The 17,240-nt window shown below is 42.5% G+C and overlaps 1 protein-coding gene across 3 annotated transcripts in view; it reads right to left on the bottom strand.

Moving 5' to 3' along the window:
• Positions 1-4,601: 4,601 nt before the first annotated feature.
• The window catches only part of LOC121568768 (myopalladin), a 47,670-nt gene continuing 35,031 nt past the window's right edge, over positions 4,602-17,240 (bottom strand). For all 3 annotated transcript variants that reach the window (XM_045221194.1, XM_045221197.1, XM_045221195.1), the window contains 8 exons: positions 11,225-11,446; positions 10,688-10,837; positions 10,511-10,593; positions 6,869-6,998; positions 6,477-6,684; positions 6,026-6,191; positions 5,659-5,792; positions 4,602-5,494 (listed from right to left, as the gene is read on the bottom strand). In XM_045221194.1, coding sequence (XP_045077129.1) covers positions 5,316-5,494; positions 5,659-5,792; positions 6,026-6,191; positions 6,477-6,684; positions 6,869-6,998; positions 10,511-10,593; positions 10,688-10,837; positions 11,225-11,446 — 1,272 coding nt within the window. In that variant the 3' untranslated portion in view covers positions 4,602-5,315. The remainder of the gene's footprint in view (positions 5,495-5,658; positions 5,793-6,025; positions 6,192-6,476; positions 6,685-6,868; positions 6,999-10,510; positions 10,594-10,687; positions 10,838-11,224; positions 11,447-17,240) is intronic.

Raw genomic sequence — 17,240 nt, 5'->3', positions numbered from 1 at the left:
AGCTGCTTGGCGATGGTCTTGTAGCCCATTCCAGCCTTGTGTAGGTCTACAATCTTGTCCCTGACATCCTTGGAGAGCTCTTTGGTCTTGGCCATGGTGGAGAGTTTGGAATCTGATTGATTGATTGCTTCTGTGGACAGGTGTCTTTTATACAGGTAACAAACTGAGATTAGGAGCACTCCCTTTAAGAGTGTGCTCCTAATCTCAGTTTGTTACCTGTATAAAAGACACCTGGGAGCCAGAAATCTTACTGATTGAGAGGGGGTCAAATACTTATTTCCCTCATTAAAATGCAAATCAATTTATAAAAAAAATTACATGCGTTTTTCTGGATTTTTGTTGTTGTTATTCTGTCTCTCACTGTTCAAATAAACCTACCATTAAAATTATAGACTGATCATTTCTTTGTCAGTGGGCAAACTTACAAAATCAGCAGGTGATCAAATACTTTTTTCCCTCACTGTAATTGGTGGAGTACTGTGGATACCAATATCCCTGTGAGCCTGCCAGGCCCATGTTGCCCAGGCTTAAGAACCAGGGTTGTAGGCTACAAGTAGAACACAAAACAATTGCATTCATGAACAAAACAATAAACGTAACATGTAAAGTGTTGGTCCCAATTTTCATTTGTTTACATCGCTGTTAGTGAGCATTTCTCCTTTGCCAATATAATCCATCCACCTGACCGGTGTGGAATATCAAGAAGCTGATTAAATAGCATTATCATTACACAGGTGCACCTTGTGATGGGGACAATAAAAGGCCACTCTAAAATGTGCAGTTTTGTCACACAATACAACGTCACGTATGTCTCAAGTTTTGAGGGAGCGTGCAAATGGCATGCTGACTGCAGGAATGTCCACCAGAGCTGTTGCCAGAGAATTGAATGTTCATTTCTCTACCATAAACTGCCTCCAACGTCGTTTTTGATAATTTGGCAGTATGTCCAACCGGCCTCACAACCGCAGACCACGTGTAAGCACTCCAGCCCAGGACCTCCTCATCTGGCTTCTTCACCTGCGGGATCGTCTGAGACCAGCCACCCGGATAGCTAATGAAACTGTGGGTTTGCACAACCGAAGAATGTCTGCACAAACTGTTAGAAACCATCTCAGGGAAGCTCATCTGCGTGCTCCTCGTCCTAACCAGGGTCTTGACCTGACTGCAGTTCGGCGTCGTAACCGACTTCACTGGGCAAATGCTCACCTTCAATGGCCACTGGCACGCTGGAGAAGTGTGGTCTTTATGGATGAATCCCGGTTTCAACTGTACCGGGCAGATGGCAGACAGCGTGTATGGCGTCGTGTGGGCGAGCGGTTTGCTGATGTCAACGTTGTGAACAGAGTGCCCCATGGTTGTGGTGGGGTTAAGGTATGGGCAGGCAAAAGCTACGGACAACGAACACAATTGCATTTTAATCAATGGCAATTTGAATGCACAGAGATACGACGAGATCCTGAGGCCCATTGTTGTGCCATTCATCCACCGACATCACCTCATGTTTCAGCATGATAGTGCACGGCTCCATGTCGCAAGGATCTGTACACAATTTCCTTATATGAACTGTAACTCAGTAAAATCTTAGAAATTGTTGCATGTTGCATTTATATTTTTGTTCAGTGTAAGTGTATACCATTTCATTTTGATTTATATTTAATGTTGGGTTATTCATAAATAACAAATCATATATTTTATATAAATATTAAAATAAACAATCTTTATTTGGCACATATACAGTATATGTTTGCAACAACAAAAACATCATACAACCACCACTTACAGAACGAAACAGTCAATTTTCTAAAGATTAAGAACAGGTTGTAATGTATGATGAAAGTATATCATCATCAACCTTCTCCAATGTGTACTATCCCAATAATTGATGTCTAGTGAGCCTCTGGCACCCTAGCGAAATCTAGCATACGCCAGCTTCACCCAAGTGGGTGCTACATGCTGTTTGAGGAGTATCTACCCACGGAGTCTGCAGAGAAGCTGGGGATGGCAAAGGCTGGCCTGATGATCCGGACCTGTCTAAAGCCTTGTTCGCACTGAAGGCCTTAATGCTCAAATCAGTTTTGTTTTTTCAAATCCGTTTTGGAATACTGACTGTCCAAACAGCAAGTTACAAGTGACCAAATCGGATATGTGTGTTCTCAGACAGCAGTCATTTGCTGACATGGCTACGCTAGTTGTCATAGTAACAACGGATGTGTGCACAGTGGTAGTAACGACGGGTGTGTGCACAGTGGTGTAGGCTGATGGTGCTTTTGCTTCCTATTACTCAGAAGTTATGTAGCAAGTTAAGGTGACAAGAATTCCTGCCAAGGACGTTTCCCAGTTGCTTTGAATGTTCAAAATCATAGTGTAAGAACACTTAAAGCCTCAAAGGATAAGATGACCTAACTTTCAAAACAAGTCCTTTTTGGCTATCCACAACAGTCAACTAGCTAGCTAGGTAGCTGTTTAGCACATTCACTCATTTGTTTGTAAACTATTAACAAGCTAGTTAGCTACCACGTGTTCTTGTCAAACTGTCAACAGAGTATCTAGCAAGCAGCAAGATATGCCAAATAACAGTATAAAACCACTTGAGAGCAAACAAATCAGGTTTGACCGTCCAGACAAGTCACATGGCCAGGAATCAGATTTGTATCTGACTTCAAACCACCTTTGTAAATGTGGCTTGAAATATTTTGGCTGTTCAGTCTGCAGGAAAAAGAATCAAATATGCAAAATGTTTTATTTGAGTCACTTCAAACAACCAATGTGAACAAGACTTTACTGATTTGCAGGGGCGTCATTTCAGCTAAACCTAGGTATGGCAGAGGTAGGGAGGTTCGGGTTGAGGAATTTTTATAAAATTTAAGCTCATTTACTAAATTTATACACAATTCAAAAACTCTAAAATGCAATTTGGAGAACAGCAAAACAAGCGAAATTGACGAGCCATTATCACCTTGTTGCTGTAGCTTCATTCACTTCAGTCAATAGGGGATTTAACATTATACAATTAAATCATACAAGAATTTGATGCTATCCACTTGCTCAGCACCGGGATTAAAACTCTAGTTTAGTTTAATGTTTACCTGTTCTGAGAAAAAGTCGCGCTATTCCCTGCAGCTGCGTCGAATCGATGAGCTCTCCATAAAGCCAGCCACACAAACAGCCTTCCCTCCCACTCGTCTGCATGGTCGTAAAGTAAATTAACATCTGCCCATAAACTGAGTTTGCCTTTTAATCTGGATTTTCTGCCCCTAAACTGCGTTTGCCTTTTAATCGGGATTGGAATGATTTTAGTAACCTTTTAAATGTTTGGTGTTGAACTAGCGTAGGTGCATAAAGATAGCGGACCCCATACACTTAGCACAAATGCCTCATTTGCTAAATTCGCTGTATAGTATATTGTTCTCCTTTACATGCTGACCACACCGCACGCATCGTCAACGAGCGTCTGCGTGGCCAGGGCCTAAAAGAGAACTCCGTTCTATTTGTGACGCTCAATTTGCTGCAAATCCTGCCTCTCCCATCTCCTCATTGTTTTTTAGGAGCATCTATCCACGTGGGTGATTGAAAGATGAATTTGAGGTCTACGCTCCAGTCCAGTTGGCTGTGGTAATGCGCCATAAAGCTGGTTGCCAACCGCAATATAAAGTCCAAAGAAGAAGAAGAAGCCTGAAGGAGGAGAGATTACTAGAAAACAAACCTTTACTGTTTTATCTGTGGATGAATTGTCGGAGTAGAGGACCTTGTGCATTTCAGATAAAATAACAACCCAATGTTTATATCCCAGGACAAATGATCTAACAACAGCAAGCTAGCTAGCTAAATTGCCATAAATGTTTAATGCTTTTCGACCCGTCCCGAAATTAATATAATTGGTTCAGAGTTTGTTTTGATATTTCAACCTGCGTGTCCTGATCCTGTCTGGTGTGGGGGAACAAAATCAACTTGCACGCGCGGTCTGGATAGCATGTTACTCTTTTTTGTGTGTCGTCATAAACACAGTATACATGACCACAATTCTATCCTCAAGGCACCGGCAATTTGAAAAACCGAAAAAGTTACATTGTGGTGATTTATTGGCGAGTTGAACCATGTCGCGCGCAGTAGTTTTAAAATCCTCCAGTGCGTGAGAGGGGCTGAGAACAGCGTGGCTGAGGAGAGTGCTGAGGGTGGAGAGTGAAGGCTCTTCACTGACTTTCAGGACACTGTTGTAGGGTTGGCCATGTAGATCTTGTCCAGCCGATGAACTACATATACTTTTGTTTTTAAGCGTCTTTGAGATTATCTGTATAATGAAAAGCGCTATATAAAATCAAACAATATATTATTCGTATTAATAATTTGGTGGGTGCTTATATTGATCCTATTTAGCACATGTTCAAGTGTGTATTAATACGCATATGTGAATTGGAAATGTGTTTTTTGCACATCCTAACTCTCCATGAGACACCCTCAGAGAGTGGGGTCACAGCCAGGGTCTGCCATTATCACCTTGTTGCTGGAGCAATTAGGGTTAAGTGCCTTGCTCAAGGGCACATCAACAGATTTTTCACCTTGTTGGCTCGAGGATTCGAACCAGCAACCTTTTAGTTACTGGCCCAACGCTCTAACCGCTAGGCTACCTGCCGTCATATCAATCTAACTAATCAAAAATAAATAAAATAATAAATCTGATCTATTGGAAGATTATAGCTGACTCGTGGCTCGTGAACTAAGACTTGGCGAGTTTGTCTGTTTTTTGTGAATAAAATGCTTCAAATGATACAATTCAATAGGAATGGTGGACAAAGAAACACAGCATTAGGTTGACAGTTTGAAATCTAACTGTTTTTGTCATTCTAATTTCAATGTATCACTTCAAATGTTTCACACAAACCAGATGAAACAAACTGCTCAGATTATAGTCCTGCTCTTCCATCTCTTAATCTCACTGGCCACCACAGATTAGATTGACTAGTATATTAGTCATTAGGTGTCAGAGCAGACTAAACTCTTGGATACAGTTTCCCCAGACACAAATTAAGCCTAGTCTTGAACTAAAAGCAATTTCAATGGAGATTCTCTATTTGGGCATACTTTTTAGTCCAGTACTGTGTCTGGGAAACCGGCCCTACAAGACTACAGAGAAGAGTAATTTGTGGGTTCAAAAGGCCAGTGGTGATTAGGTTGTTTGTGGAGTAGGTTGGCAAAATTCCATAAACTTTCCTAAACTTTCAACTATAATTTCTGAAAAACCTGTGTTCATTATGGGGAAGTTTACAGACTTTTACAACCCTCCGCCGTGTGTCTGCTTCCTACACACTGCTAGCTCCTCACAGCTCCTGACTCTCCAATTGTGCCTCCACAGGGGAGCTGGAGAACAGAATGGGGCTGTTGTCCATCGTGGGAAAGGCAGACTTGCTGTCTAGGCCTTGGCCAGTCAGCGCTGCATAGTGACTGCCTTGCTGCGGAGCCTTCTTCATAGGCAGAGGGACATGCTGATGCCACTGGGCTGCAGAGAACAGAGATGTCTCTAGGTATTTTAGGGCATGTATTTGATATATTGATACACTTAAAGCACAATCATTAGCAATTATTGAGTAATTTAAAACTATCACAATGAACACTGTGACAGGTAAGAGAAAGCTGTTAAAAGTTGTATTGAATGTAACTTACCATAGATGTCTAGCCTCGCTGTGCATGAAACAATTCCAGCCTCATTCTTTGCTGATACGGTGTACCAGCCAGCATCCTCTTTCCTGGTTGGCTGAATCAGGAGGCAAACATATCCAGTGGCATCCTTGTGTAAGCTAGAATCAAAAAACATATATCTTCAATTAAATGATCACACTAAACTAAATGTATTTATTTTTGGTGAATAACACATTAATATTCTAATAAATAAAAAAATCATCAAGTGGCTGAATTGGAATGTACTCAAAGCATGGGTTTTGTGTGTTACCTCTAGTCTTCATGAGTTTGAATATAAGTGGGCAGTCACCTTTCTGGTTTAAGGGTGAGAGGTTAGTTAGGGAATATTAACCTGACTCTGGCCTTGGTGTGAGGAATGGTGTCATTGTCTTTCTTCCAGTAGATGACAGGTGGAGGTATGCCCAGCACCCTGCACTCCAGTCGGACGGGGGTGCCCTCTGCGACGCCTGTGTTCTGGAGCTTCTCCACAAACTGGGGGACCTGCCTCATCTCTTTTTCTGAACAGGAAAATAATAGTTATTCTCTGTTATGTACAATTACTATACTACTTATCAATTGTCATGGCATACATCACTATACCAACAAATTTATGTTTTTGTCTTTACTTATTCAAAAGCTATCATTGATACCTACATTATATAATTTAGGTACACTTTATACTAACTTTCAATAATAAGTCATCATAAATGCTTATAAATATTTATTCATAATGGAATACTAATTTGTTAACAAGATGTACACTATTTTGGTTTCATGAAAATACTTGTTTCGAGAACTCTTACCCACAACTCTTAACTCTAGACCGAAGGAGCTCTGTCCTGCTTTGTTGCTGGCAATGCAGGTGTATGTCCCGGTGTCGTCCTGTTTTAGAGGGTCTATGACAAGGGAATGGATGCCATTCTCCCTCACCAGCATCCGGTGGTAGAAGTCTGGGTAGATGGGCCTCCCGTTGATCAGCCACATCAGCTCTGGGTTTGGAAGGCCACTAACCTGGAAAACAGAGAAACACACAGGACTTCTTGTGAGATGTATACAGTACTATCTATCTTCAAAGGCTATCCTGACTGATATTTAGCACAGATTTTTTTAAATAGTCAATCTAAAATGTATTTAAATGACCATTGCTTAAATCATTCTATTCAGTTATTTTACAGTCCATGGTTATTTCACATACCTTGCAGTCTAATCTACAGACTCTGCCCTCATGAGCCACTGTGTCCCCTGGAGCCTGGAGGAAGTGAGGTCGGAAGAAGCGTTCCTGGGTTGGTTCACCCTCTTCCACTTCCTGTATGCGGGCCCGCACCCTGTAGGCATGTAGGGATGTGCAGAACATGTTACAGTACACATATATATATATTGGCCCTGGTGTTGCTGAGATATCTTGTCATCTGCAATTGCTATTGCTAAGACAATGATGTATGAGATTAGTGTTGCTATCATAGGGATAAAACAATATCGCTTTCTCAGGCTCTGATTGGTTTATCTCTATATTGGTTTATGGTTGCTATGATGGTTTGTGTCCAACAGTAGTCTGGGCAATATCTACAGTAACAGTCAAAAGTTGGACACACCTACTCATTCTAGGGTTTTTCTTTATTTTTACTGTTTTCTACATTGTAGAATAATAGTGAAGACATCAAAACTATGAAATAACACATATAGAATCATGTAGTAACCAAAAAAGTGTTAAACAAATCAAAATATATTTGAGATTCTTCAAAGTAGCCACCCTTTGCCTTGATGACAGCTTTGCACACTCTTGGCATTCTCTCAACCAGCTTCATGAGGTAGTCACCTGGAATGCATTTCAATTAACAGGTGTGCCTTGTTAAAAGTTAATTTGTGGAATTTCTTTCCTTCTTAATGCGTTTGCGCCAATCCGTTGTGTTGTGACAAGGTAGGGGTGGTATACAGAAGATTGCCCTATTTGGTAAAAGACCAAGTCCATATTATGGCAAGAACAGCTCAAATAAGCAAAGAGAAATGACAGTCCATCACTACTTTAAGACATTAAGGTCAGTCAATCCGGGAAATTTCAAGAACTTTCAAAGTTTCTTCAAGTGCAGTCGCAAAAACCATCAAGCGCTATGATAAAACTGGCTGTCATGAGGACCGCCACAGGAGTGGAAGACCCAGAGTTACCTCTGCTGCAGAGGATACGTTTATTAGAGTTACCAGCCCAAATAAATGCTCACAGAGTTCAAGTAACAGACACATCTCAACATCAACTGTTCAGAGGAGACTGTGTGAATCAGGCCTTCATGGTCGAATTGCTGCAAAGAAACCACTACTAAAGGACACCAATAAGAAGAACAGACTTGCTTGGGCCAAGAAACACGAGCAATGGACATTAGACCAGTGGAAATACAGTGAGGGAAAAAAGTATTTGATCCCCTGCTGATTTTGTACGTTTGCCCACTGACAAAGACATGATCAGTCTATAATTTTAATGGTAGGTTTATTTGAACAGTGAGAGACAGAATAACAACAAAAAAATCCAGAAAAACACATGTCAAAAATGTTATAAATTAATTTGCATTTTAATGAGGGAAATAAGTATTTGACCCCTCTGCTAAACATGACTTAGTACTTGGTTGCAAAACCCTTGTTGGCAATCACAGAGGTCAGACGTTTCTTGTAGTTGGCCACCAGATTTGCACACATCTCAGGAGGGATTTTGTCCCACTCCTCTTTGCAGATCTTCTCCAAGTCATTAAGGTTTCGAGGCTGATGTTTGGCAACTCGAACCTTCAGCTCCCTCCACAGATTTTCTATGGGATTAAGGTCTGGAGACTGGCTAGGCCACTCCAGGACCATAATGTTCTTCTTCTTGAGCCACTCCTTTGTTGCCTTGGCCATGTGTTTTGGGTCATTGTCATGCTGGAATATCCATCCATGACCCATTTTCAATGCCCTGGCTGAGGGAAGGAGGTTCTCACCCAAGATTTGACGGTACATGGCCCCGTCCATCGTCTCTTTGATGCAGTGAAGTTGTCCTGTCCCCTTAGCAGAAAAACACCCCCAAATCATAATGTTTCCACCTCCATGTTTGACAGTGGGGATGGTGTTCTTGGGGTCATAGGCAGCATTCCTCCTCCTCCAAACACGTTGAGTTGATGCCAAAGAGCTCCATTTTGGTCTCATCTGACCACAACACTTTCACCCAGTTCTCCTCTGAATCATTCAGATTTTCATTGGCAAACTTCAGACGGGCATGTATATGTGCTTTCTTGAGCAGGGGGACCTTGCGGGCGCTGCAGAATTTCAGTCCTTCACAGCGTAGTGTGTTACCAATTGTTTTCTTGGTGACTATGGTCCCAGCTGCCTTGAGATCATTGACAAGATCCTCCCGTGTAGTTCTGGGTTGATTCCTCACCGTTCTCATGATCATTGCAACTCCACGAGGTGAGATCTTGCATGGAGCCCCAGGCCGAGGGAGATTGACGGTTCTTTTGTGTTTCTTCCATTTGCGAATAATCGCACCAACTGTTGTCACCTTCTCACCAAGCTGCTTGGTGATGGTCTTAAGCCCATTCCAGCCTACAATCTTGTCCCTGACATCCTTGGAGAGCTCTTTGGTCTTGGCCATGGTGGAGAGTTTGGAATCTGATTGATTGATTGCTTCTGTGGACAGGTGTCTTTTATACAGGTAACAAACTGAGATTAGGAGCACTCCCTTTAAGAGTGTGCTCCTAATCTCAGTTTGTTACCTGTATAAAAGACACCTGGGAGCCAGAAATCTTACTGATTGAGAGGGGGTCAAATACTTATTTCCCTCATTAAAATGCAAATCAATTTATAACATTTTTGACATCCGTTTTTCTGGATTATTTTGTTGTTATTCTGTCTCTCACTGTTCAAATAAACCTACCATTACAATTATAGACTGATCATTTCTTTGTCAGTGGGCAAACATACAAAATCAGCAGGGGATCAAATACTTTTTTCCCTCACTGTATGTCCTAATTTGAGATTTTTGGTTCCAACCGCCGTGTCTTTGTGAGACGCAGAATAGGTGAAAGGATGATCTCTGCATGTGTGGTTCCCACCGTGAAGCATGGAGGAGGAGGTGTTATGGTGTGGGGGTGCTTGTTGGTGACACTGTCTGTGATTTATTTAGAATTCAAGGCACACTTAACCAGCATGGCTACCACAGCATTCTGCAGCGATACGCCATCCCATCTGGTTTGCGCTTAGTGGGACTATCATTTGTTTTCAACAGGACAATGACCCAAAACACACCTCCAGGCTGTGTAAGGGCTATTTGACCAAGGAGAGTGATGGAGTGCTGCATCAGATGACCTGGCCTCAACAATCACCTGACCTCAACCCAATTGAGCTGGTTTGGGATGAGTTGGACCGCAGAGTGAAGGGAAAGCAGCCAACAAGTGCTCAGCATATGTGGGAACTCCTTCAAGACTGTTGGAAAAGCATTCCAGGTGAAGCTGGTTGAGAGAATACCAAGTGTGCAAAGTTATCATCAAGGCAAAGGGTGGCTACTTTGAAGAATCTAAAATCTAAAATATATTTTGATTTGTTTAACACTTTTATGGTTACTACATTATTCTAAATGTGTGATTTCATAGTTTTGATGTCTTCACTATTATTCTACAATGTAGAAAATAGTAAAAATAAAGATAAACCCTTGAATGAGTAGGTGTGTCCAAACTTTTGACTGGTACTGTACATCTGGGATCTTACTGTAAGTAACCTCTACAAACAACAGTAAGAGCTGCAATCATGCTGGCTCTCCATGCTGAAGAGGGTTCTTCTTACCTCTGCAGATCACAATTCACACTCAGTCAGCCCTTCTCACCTCTGAGAGTGAATCATAGGTGTCATTCTGTTTCGGAGAGGACCTGTTTGGATGATCAAATGACCAGAGCAGCTGATTCGTCCCTGGTGAGCATCAATTAATTCATTAGCAAATTAGATTTGGCGAAGGGGTAAGAAAGGTGTATAAGAGTGAAACAATTACAGGAGGTTATGTTACCTGGGGGTTAGCTGCCATGACAGTGTAGTTGCCATCATCGTCGTTATTGGTGACCTCTATGTGTAGGGCACAGGTTCCGTCCCCCTCTCTTATCTTCTTATAATGATCATTTATTCTCAAAATCTGCTTGCCATCCTTGAACCAGTAAACCTGAAATGGGTTAAAGAGAGAGGAAGATTTCTAACAAATGTTGAGTACATGTCCACTCACTGTATGGTGAATATACAGATGAATTGCCATATCAAAGTCCAGATCCTGGACGACCCCCCAAATATAATACAAAAGAGAGGCCAGAGGCCTCTGTCCTTCCTGCCTGATATTGGCAGATAAAACATTAACAGTCTGTGTGGCTCAGTTGGTAAGAGCGTTGTTAGTGCAACACTAAGATTGTGGGTTCAAATCCTGACAGGATCACATACACATACTATAAATCTTTGTACTCACCATACTGTAAGGCACTTTGGATGAAAACCTCTGCTAAAAAACATTCTGGGTCACATGATAACATATTAAAGAAACATACATGTGCTGTCTCACCTTAGGTACGGGGATCCCCACCACTTTACAGGAGAATGTCATAGGCACACCCTCCATGGCCCTGAAGTTCTTCAGCTTTTTGTCAAATATGGGAGCGATGCACTTCCCTGTTGGGATCTCATCGTGTTGTACCTCGTCATCTGACTCCTCGACTGGCGTGCGCTCCAGACGGAACTCTATCTCACTCATCAGCCTCTGCTCGAAGTTGGACACTTTGTACTCCTAAAATAAAGTAAGACCACTGTATAAAAGTAATTGCTGTAGTCATGCCAATAGTGTAAGTCATTAAAGTGCTTTCCTTGCGTAGGTTAAATTTAAGCAAAACTAAAAAGAGCATCACTGTTAAATATCTAGGTATCATATCATGCGACAGTATAGAATGTAAAAAATCAAGATACTGGAAATAATAATACTATGGCAGGAATAAAAATAGTATGACACCTGATATAATGGTAGAGACTCCTGCATGTAGTGAAGGAAACATATTCACCAATTGAAATATTGTATCAAACACTTTACCCAGATGGAATGGGGATACATTTCAGAAACGGTTTTGGAGAGTATTTACAGTACTTTAGTAGATTTACAGAGGAGTCAGACCCAGAGCACCATTTCACCATTTAGCAATGGTGATATTGTGTTAAAGGCATGGTGGGAGTCAATCCAATTCCAATATTCCTAATTGAGAAGTAATGAAGAACATTGGAATCAAATCAAAGTTTATTGGTCGCATACACAGATTTGCATATGTTATCACAAATGCTTGTGTTTCTAGCTACAACAGTGCAGTAATAATACCTAGCAATACACAACAATACACACATAATCCAAAAAGTTAAAATTAAGAAATATCAGAACGAGCAATGTCAGTCTGGAATATAAATATACAGTGCATTTGGAAAGAATTCAGACCCCTTCCCTTTTTCCACATTTTGTAACGTTACAGCCTTATTCTAAAATTGATGAAATATTTGTTTCCTCATCAATCTACACACAATACCCCATAATGACAAAGCGAAAACAGGTTTTTAGAAACGTTTGCAAATAAAAAACAGAAATACATTACACAAGTATTCAGACCCTTTGCTATCAGACTCGAAATTGAGCTCAGGTGCATCCTGTTTCCAATGATCAACTTGATTGAAGTCCACCTGTGGTAAATTCAATTGATTGGACATGATTTGGAAAGGCACATAGCTGTCTATATAAGGTCCCACAGTTGACAGTGCCGTGTCAGAGCAAAAACCAGGCAATGAGGTCAAAGGAATTGTCCGTAGAGCTCCGAGACAGGATTGTGTCGAGGCACAGATCTGGGGAAGGGTACGAAAAAATATCTGCAGCATTGAAGGTCCCCAAAAACACAGTGGCTTCCATCATTCTTAAATGGAAGAAGTTTGGAACCAACAAGACTCTTCCTAGAGCTGGCCGCCCGGCCAAACTGAGCAATCAGGGAAGATGGGCCTTGGTCAGGGAGGTGACCAAGAACCCAATGATCACTCTGACAGAGCTCCTCTGTGGAGATGGGAGAACCTTCCAGAAGGAAAACCATCTCTGCAGCACTCTACCAATCAGGCCTTTATGGTAGAGTGGCCAGACGGAAGCCACTCCTCAGTAAAAGGTACATGACAGCCCGCTTGGAGTTTGCCAAAAGGCACCTAAAGGACTCTCAGACCATGAGAAACAAGATTCTTTGGTCTGATGAAACCAAGATTGAATTCTTTGGCCTGAATGCCAAGCGTCACGTATGGAGGAAACCTGGCACCATCCCAAGGGTGAAGCATGGTGGTGGCAGCATCATGCTGTGGGGATGTTTTTCAGCGGTAGGGACTAGGAGACTAGTCAGGATGGAGGAAAAGATTAACGGAGCAAAGTACAGAGAGGTCCTAGATGAAAACCTGCTCCAGAGCGCTCAGGACCTCAGACTGGACGAAGGTTCACCTTCCAACAGGACAACGACCCTAAGAACACAGCCAAGACAACGCAGGAGTGGCCTTGAGTGGCCCAGCCAGAGCCCAAACTTGAACGCAATCGAACATCTCTGGAGAAACCTGCAAATAGCTTTGCAGCGACGCTCCCCAACCAACCTGACAGAGTTTGAGAGGATCTGCTGAGAAGAATGGGAGAAACTCCCCAAATACAGGTGTGCCAAGTTTGTAGCGTCATACCCAAGAAGACTCGGCTGTAATCGCTACCCAATGTGCTTCAACAAAGTACTTAGCAAAGGGTCTGAATACTTATGATATTACGTTTTTTTTATATATATATATACAGTTGAAGTCGGAAGTTTACATACACTTAGGTTGGAGTCATTAAAACTTGTTTTTCAACCACTCCACAAATTTCTTGTTAACAATCTATAGTTTTGGCAAATCGGTTAGGACATCTACTTTGCATGACACAAGTAATTCTTCCAACAATTGTTTAGACAGATTATTTCACTTATAATTCACTGTATCACAATTCCAGTGGGTCAGAAGTTTACATACACTAAGTTGACTGTGCCTTTAAACAGCTTGTAAAATTCCAGAAAATGATGTCATGGCTTTAGAAGCTTCTGATAGGCTAATTGACATCATTTGAGTCAATTGGAGGTGTACCTATGGATGTATTTCAAGGCCTACCTTCAAACTCAGTGCCTCTTTGCTTGACATCATGGGAAAATCAAAAGAAATCAGCCAAGACCTCAGAAAAAGAATTGTAGACCTCCACAAGTCTGGTTCATCCTTGGGAGCAATTTCCAAACACCTGAAGGTACCACGTTCATCTGTACAAACAATAGTACGCAAGTATAAACACCATGGGACCACGCAGCCGTCATACCGCTCAGGAAGGAGACACGTTCTGTCTCCTAGAGATGAACGTACTTTGGTGCGAAAATTGCAAATCAATCCCAGAACAACAGCAAAGGACCTTGTGAAGATGCTGGAGGAAACGGGTACAAAAGTATCTATATCCACAATAAAACGAGTCCTATATCGACATTACCTGAAAGGCCGCTCAGCAAGGAAGAAGCCACTGCTCCAAAACCGCCATAAAAAAGCCAGACTACGGTTTGCAACTGCACATGGGGACAAAGATCGTACTTTTTGGAGAAATGTCCTCTGGTCTGATGAAACAAAAATAGAACTGTTTGGCCATAATGACCATCGTTATGTTTGGAGGAAAAAGTGGGGTGCTTGCAAGCCGAAGAACACCATCCCAACCGTGAAGCACGGGGGATGGCAGCATCATGCTGTGGGGGTGCTTTGCTGCAGGAGGGACTGGTGCACTTCACAAAATAGATGGCATCATGAGGAAGGAAAATTATGTGGATATATTGAAGCAACATCTCAAGACATCAGTCAGGAAGTTAAAGCTTGGTCGCAAATGGGTCTTCCAAATGGACAATGACCCCAAGCATACTTCCAAAGCTGTGGCAAAATGGCTTAAGGACAACAAAGTCAAGGTATTGGAGTGGCCATCACAAAGCCCTGACCTCAAGCCTATATAACATTTGTGGGCAGAACTGAAAAAGCGTGTGCGAGCAAGGAGGCCTACAAACCTGACTCAGTTACACCAGCTCTGTCAGGAGGAATGGGCCAAAATTCACCCAACTTATTGTGGGAAGCTTGTGGAAGGCTACCCGAAACATCTGACCCAAGTTAAACAATATAAAGGCAATGCTACCAAATACTAATTGAGTGTATGTAAACTTCTGACCCACTGGAAATGTGATGAAAGAAATAAAAGCTGCAATAAATCATTCTCTCTACTATTATTCGGACATTTCACATTCTTAAAATAAAGTGGTGACCCTAACTGACCTAAGACAGATAATTTTTACTAGGATTAAACGTCAGGAATTGTGAAAAACTGATTTAAAATGTATTTGGCTAAGGTGTATGTAAACTTCCAACTTCAACTGTACATTTGCCAAAATTTCTAAAAACCAGTTTTTGCTTTGTCATTATGGGGTATTGTGTGTAGATTGATGAGGGGGGGAAAAACAATTTCATCCATTTTAGAATAAGGCTGTAACGTAACAATATGAAAAAGTCAAGGGGTCTGAATACTTTCCGAATGCACTGTACATATAAAATGGTATAGGCAGTATGGTCAGTATATGAATAGAAAAGGTGTGTACAGCAGTAGTTATATAGGATGAGCCATGACTAGAATACAGTATAATACAAATAAAAACTATGTAAACATTATTAAAGTGACCAGTGTTCAATTACTCTATCGGGCAGCAGTCTCCTAAGGTGTAGAGTAACGGATGGTAGCCGGCTAGTAACAGTGACTTAGGTTCAGGTCAAGGTACTGGGCGGAGGCCGGCTAGTGGTGACTGTTTAACTGTCTCATGACCTGGAGATAGCTGTTTATCAGTCTCTCTGTCCCAGCTTTGATGCACCTGTACTGTCTCCTCCTTCTAGATGGTAGCGGGGTGAACAGGCCGTGGCTCGGGTGGCTGAGGTCCTTGATGATCTTCTTGTCCTTCCTGTGACACTGGGTGCTATAGATGTCCTGGAGGGCAGGCAGTGTGCCCTCGATGATGCGTTGGGCTGCCCGCACCACCCTCTGGAGAGCCCTGCAGTTGCAGGCGGTGCAATTGCCATACCAGGCGATGATACAGCCTGACAGGATGCTCTCGATGGTGCATCTGTAGAAGTTTGTGAGGGTCTTAGGAGCCAAACCAAATTTCTTCAGCCTCCTGAGGTTGAAGAAGCGCTGTTGCGCCCTCTTCACCACAGTGTATTTGTGAAGCGACCATTTCACGTCATCAGTGATGTTCGGCAAGGAACTGAAAGCTTTTGACCCTCTCCGCTGTGGCCCCGTCGATGTGGATGGGGGCGTGCTCTCTCTGCTGCCTCCTGTAGTCCATGATCAGCTCCTTCATTTTGTTGACGTTGAGGGAGAGGTTGTTTTCCTGGCACCACTCCGCCAGGGCTCTCACCTCCTCCCTGTAGACTGTCTTGTCATTGTTGGTAATCATGCTTACCACTGTTGTGTTGTCAGCAAACTTGATGATTGAGTTGGAAACATGCGTGGCTACACAGTCATGGGTGAACAGAGAGTACAGGAAGGGGCTGAGCATGCACCCCTGTGGGGCCCCCGAGTTGAGGATGTGCGTGGCAGAGGTGTTGTTGCCTACCTTCACCACTTGGGGTCGGCCCGTCAGGAAGTCTAGGACCCAGTTTCACAGAGAAGGTTTCAGACCCAGGGCCCGGAGCTTAGTGATGAGCTTGGAGGGCACTATGGTGTTGAAGGCTGAGCTGTCATCGATGAACAGCATTCTTACGCAGGTACAGTATTGAAGCAAGTGGGGACAACAGACTGGGATATGGAGAGATTGAATATGGCCATAAATACTCCAGCCAGCTGGTCTGCACATGCTCGGAGGACGTGGCTTGGGATGCCGTCTGGGTGGGCAGCCTTGCGAGGGTTTACACACTTAAATTACTTACTCACATCAGCCAAGGAGAATGAGAGCACACTGTCCTCGTGAGCAGAGGGGGCCCACGTCGCGGCTCAATGTTGTTTTCCTTGAAGCGAGTGAAGGTGTTTAGCTAATCCGGAAGCGAGGCGTCAGTGTCCGTGACGAGGCTGGCTTTCCCTTTTATAATCCGTGATTGTCTGGAGTCCCTGCCACATACACTACCGTTCAAAAGTTTGGGGTCACTTAGACATGTCCTTGTTTTCGAAAGAAAATAATTTTTTTGGTCTATTAAAATAACATCAAATTGATCAGAAATACAGTGTAGACATTAATGTTGTAGCTGGAAACGGATGATTTTTTATGGAATATCTACATAGGCGTACAGAGGCCCATTATCAGCAACCATCAGTCCTGTGTTCCAGTGGCACGTTGTGTTTGCTAATCCAAGTTTATCATTTTAAAAAGGCCAATTGATCATTAGAAAACCCTTTTGCAATTATGTTAGCACAGCTGAAAACTATTGTGCTGATTAAAGAAGCAATAAAACTGGCCTTCTTGAGACTAGTTGAGTATCTGGAGCATCAGCAATTGTGGGTTCGA

The sequence above is a fragment of the Coregonus clupeaformis genome, chromosome 1 (genome assembly GCF_020615455.1).
Source record: "Coregonus clupeaformis isolate EN_2021a chromosome 1, ASM2061545v1, whole genome shotgun sequence".
NCBI lineage: Eukaryota > Metazoa > Chordata > Actinopteri > Salmoniformes > Salmonidae > Coregonus > Coregonus clupeaformis.
This window is presented reverse-complemented; position numbering and strand designations above follow the sequence as displayed.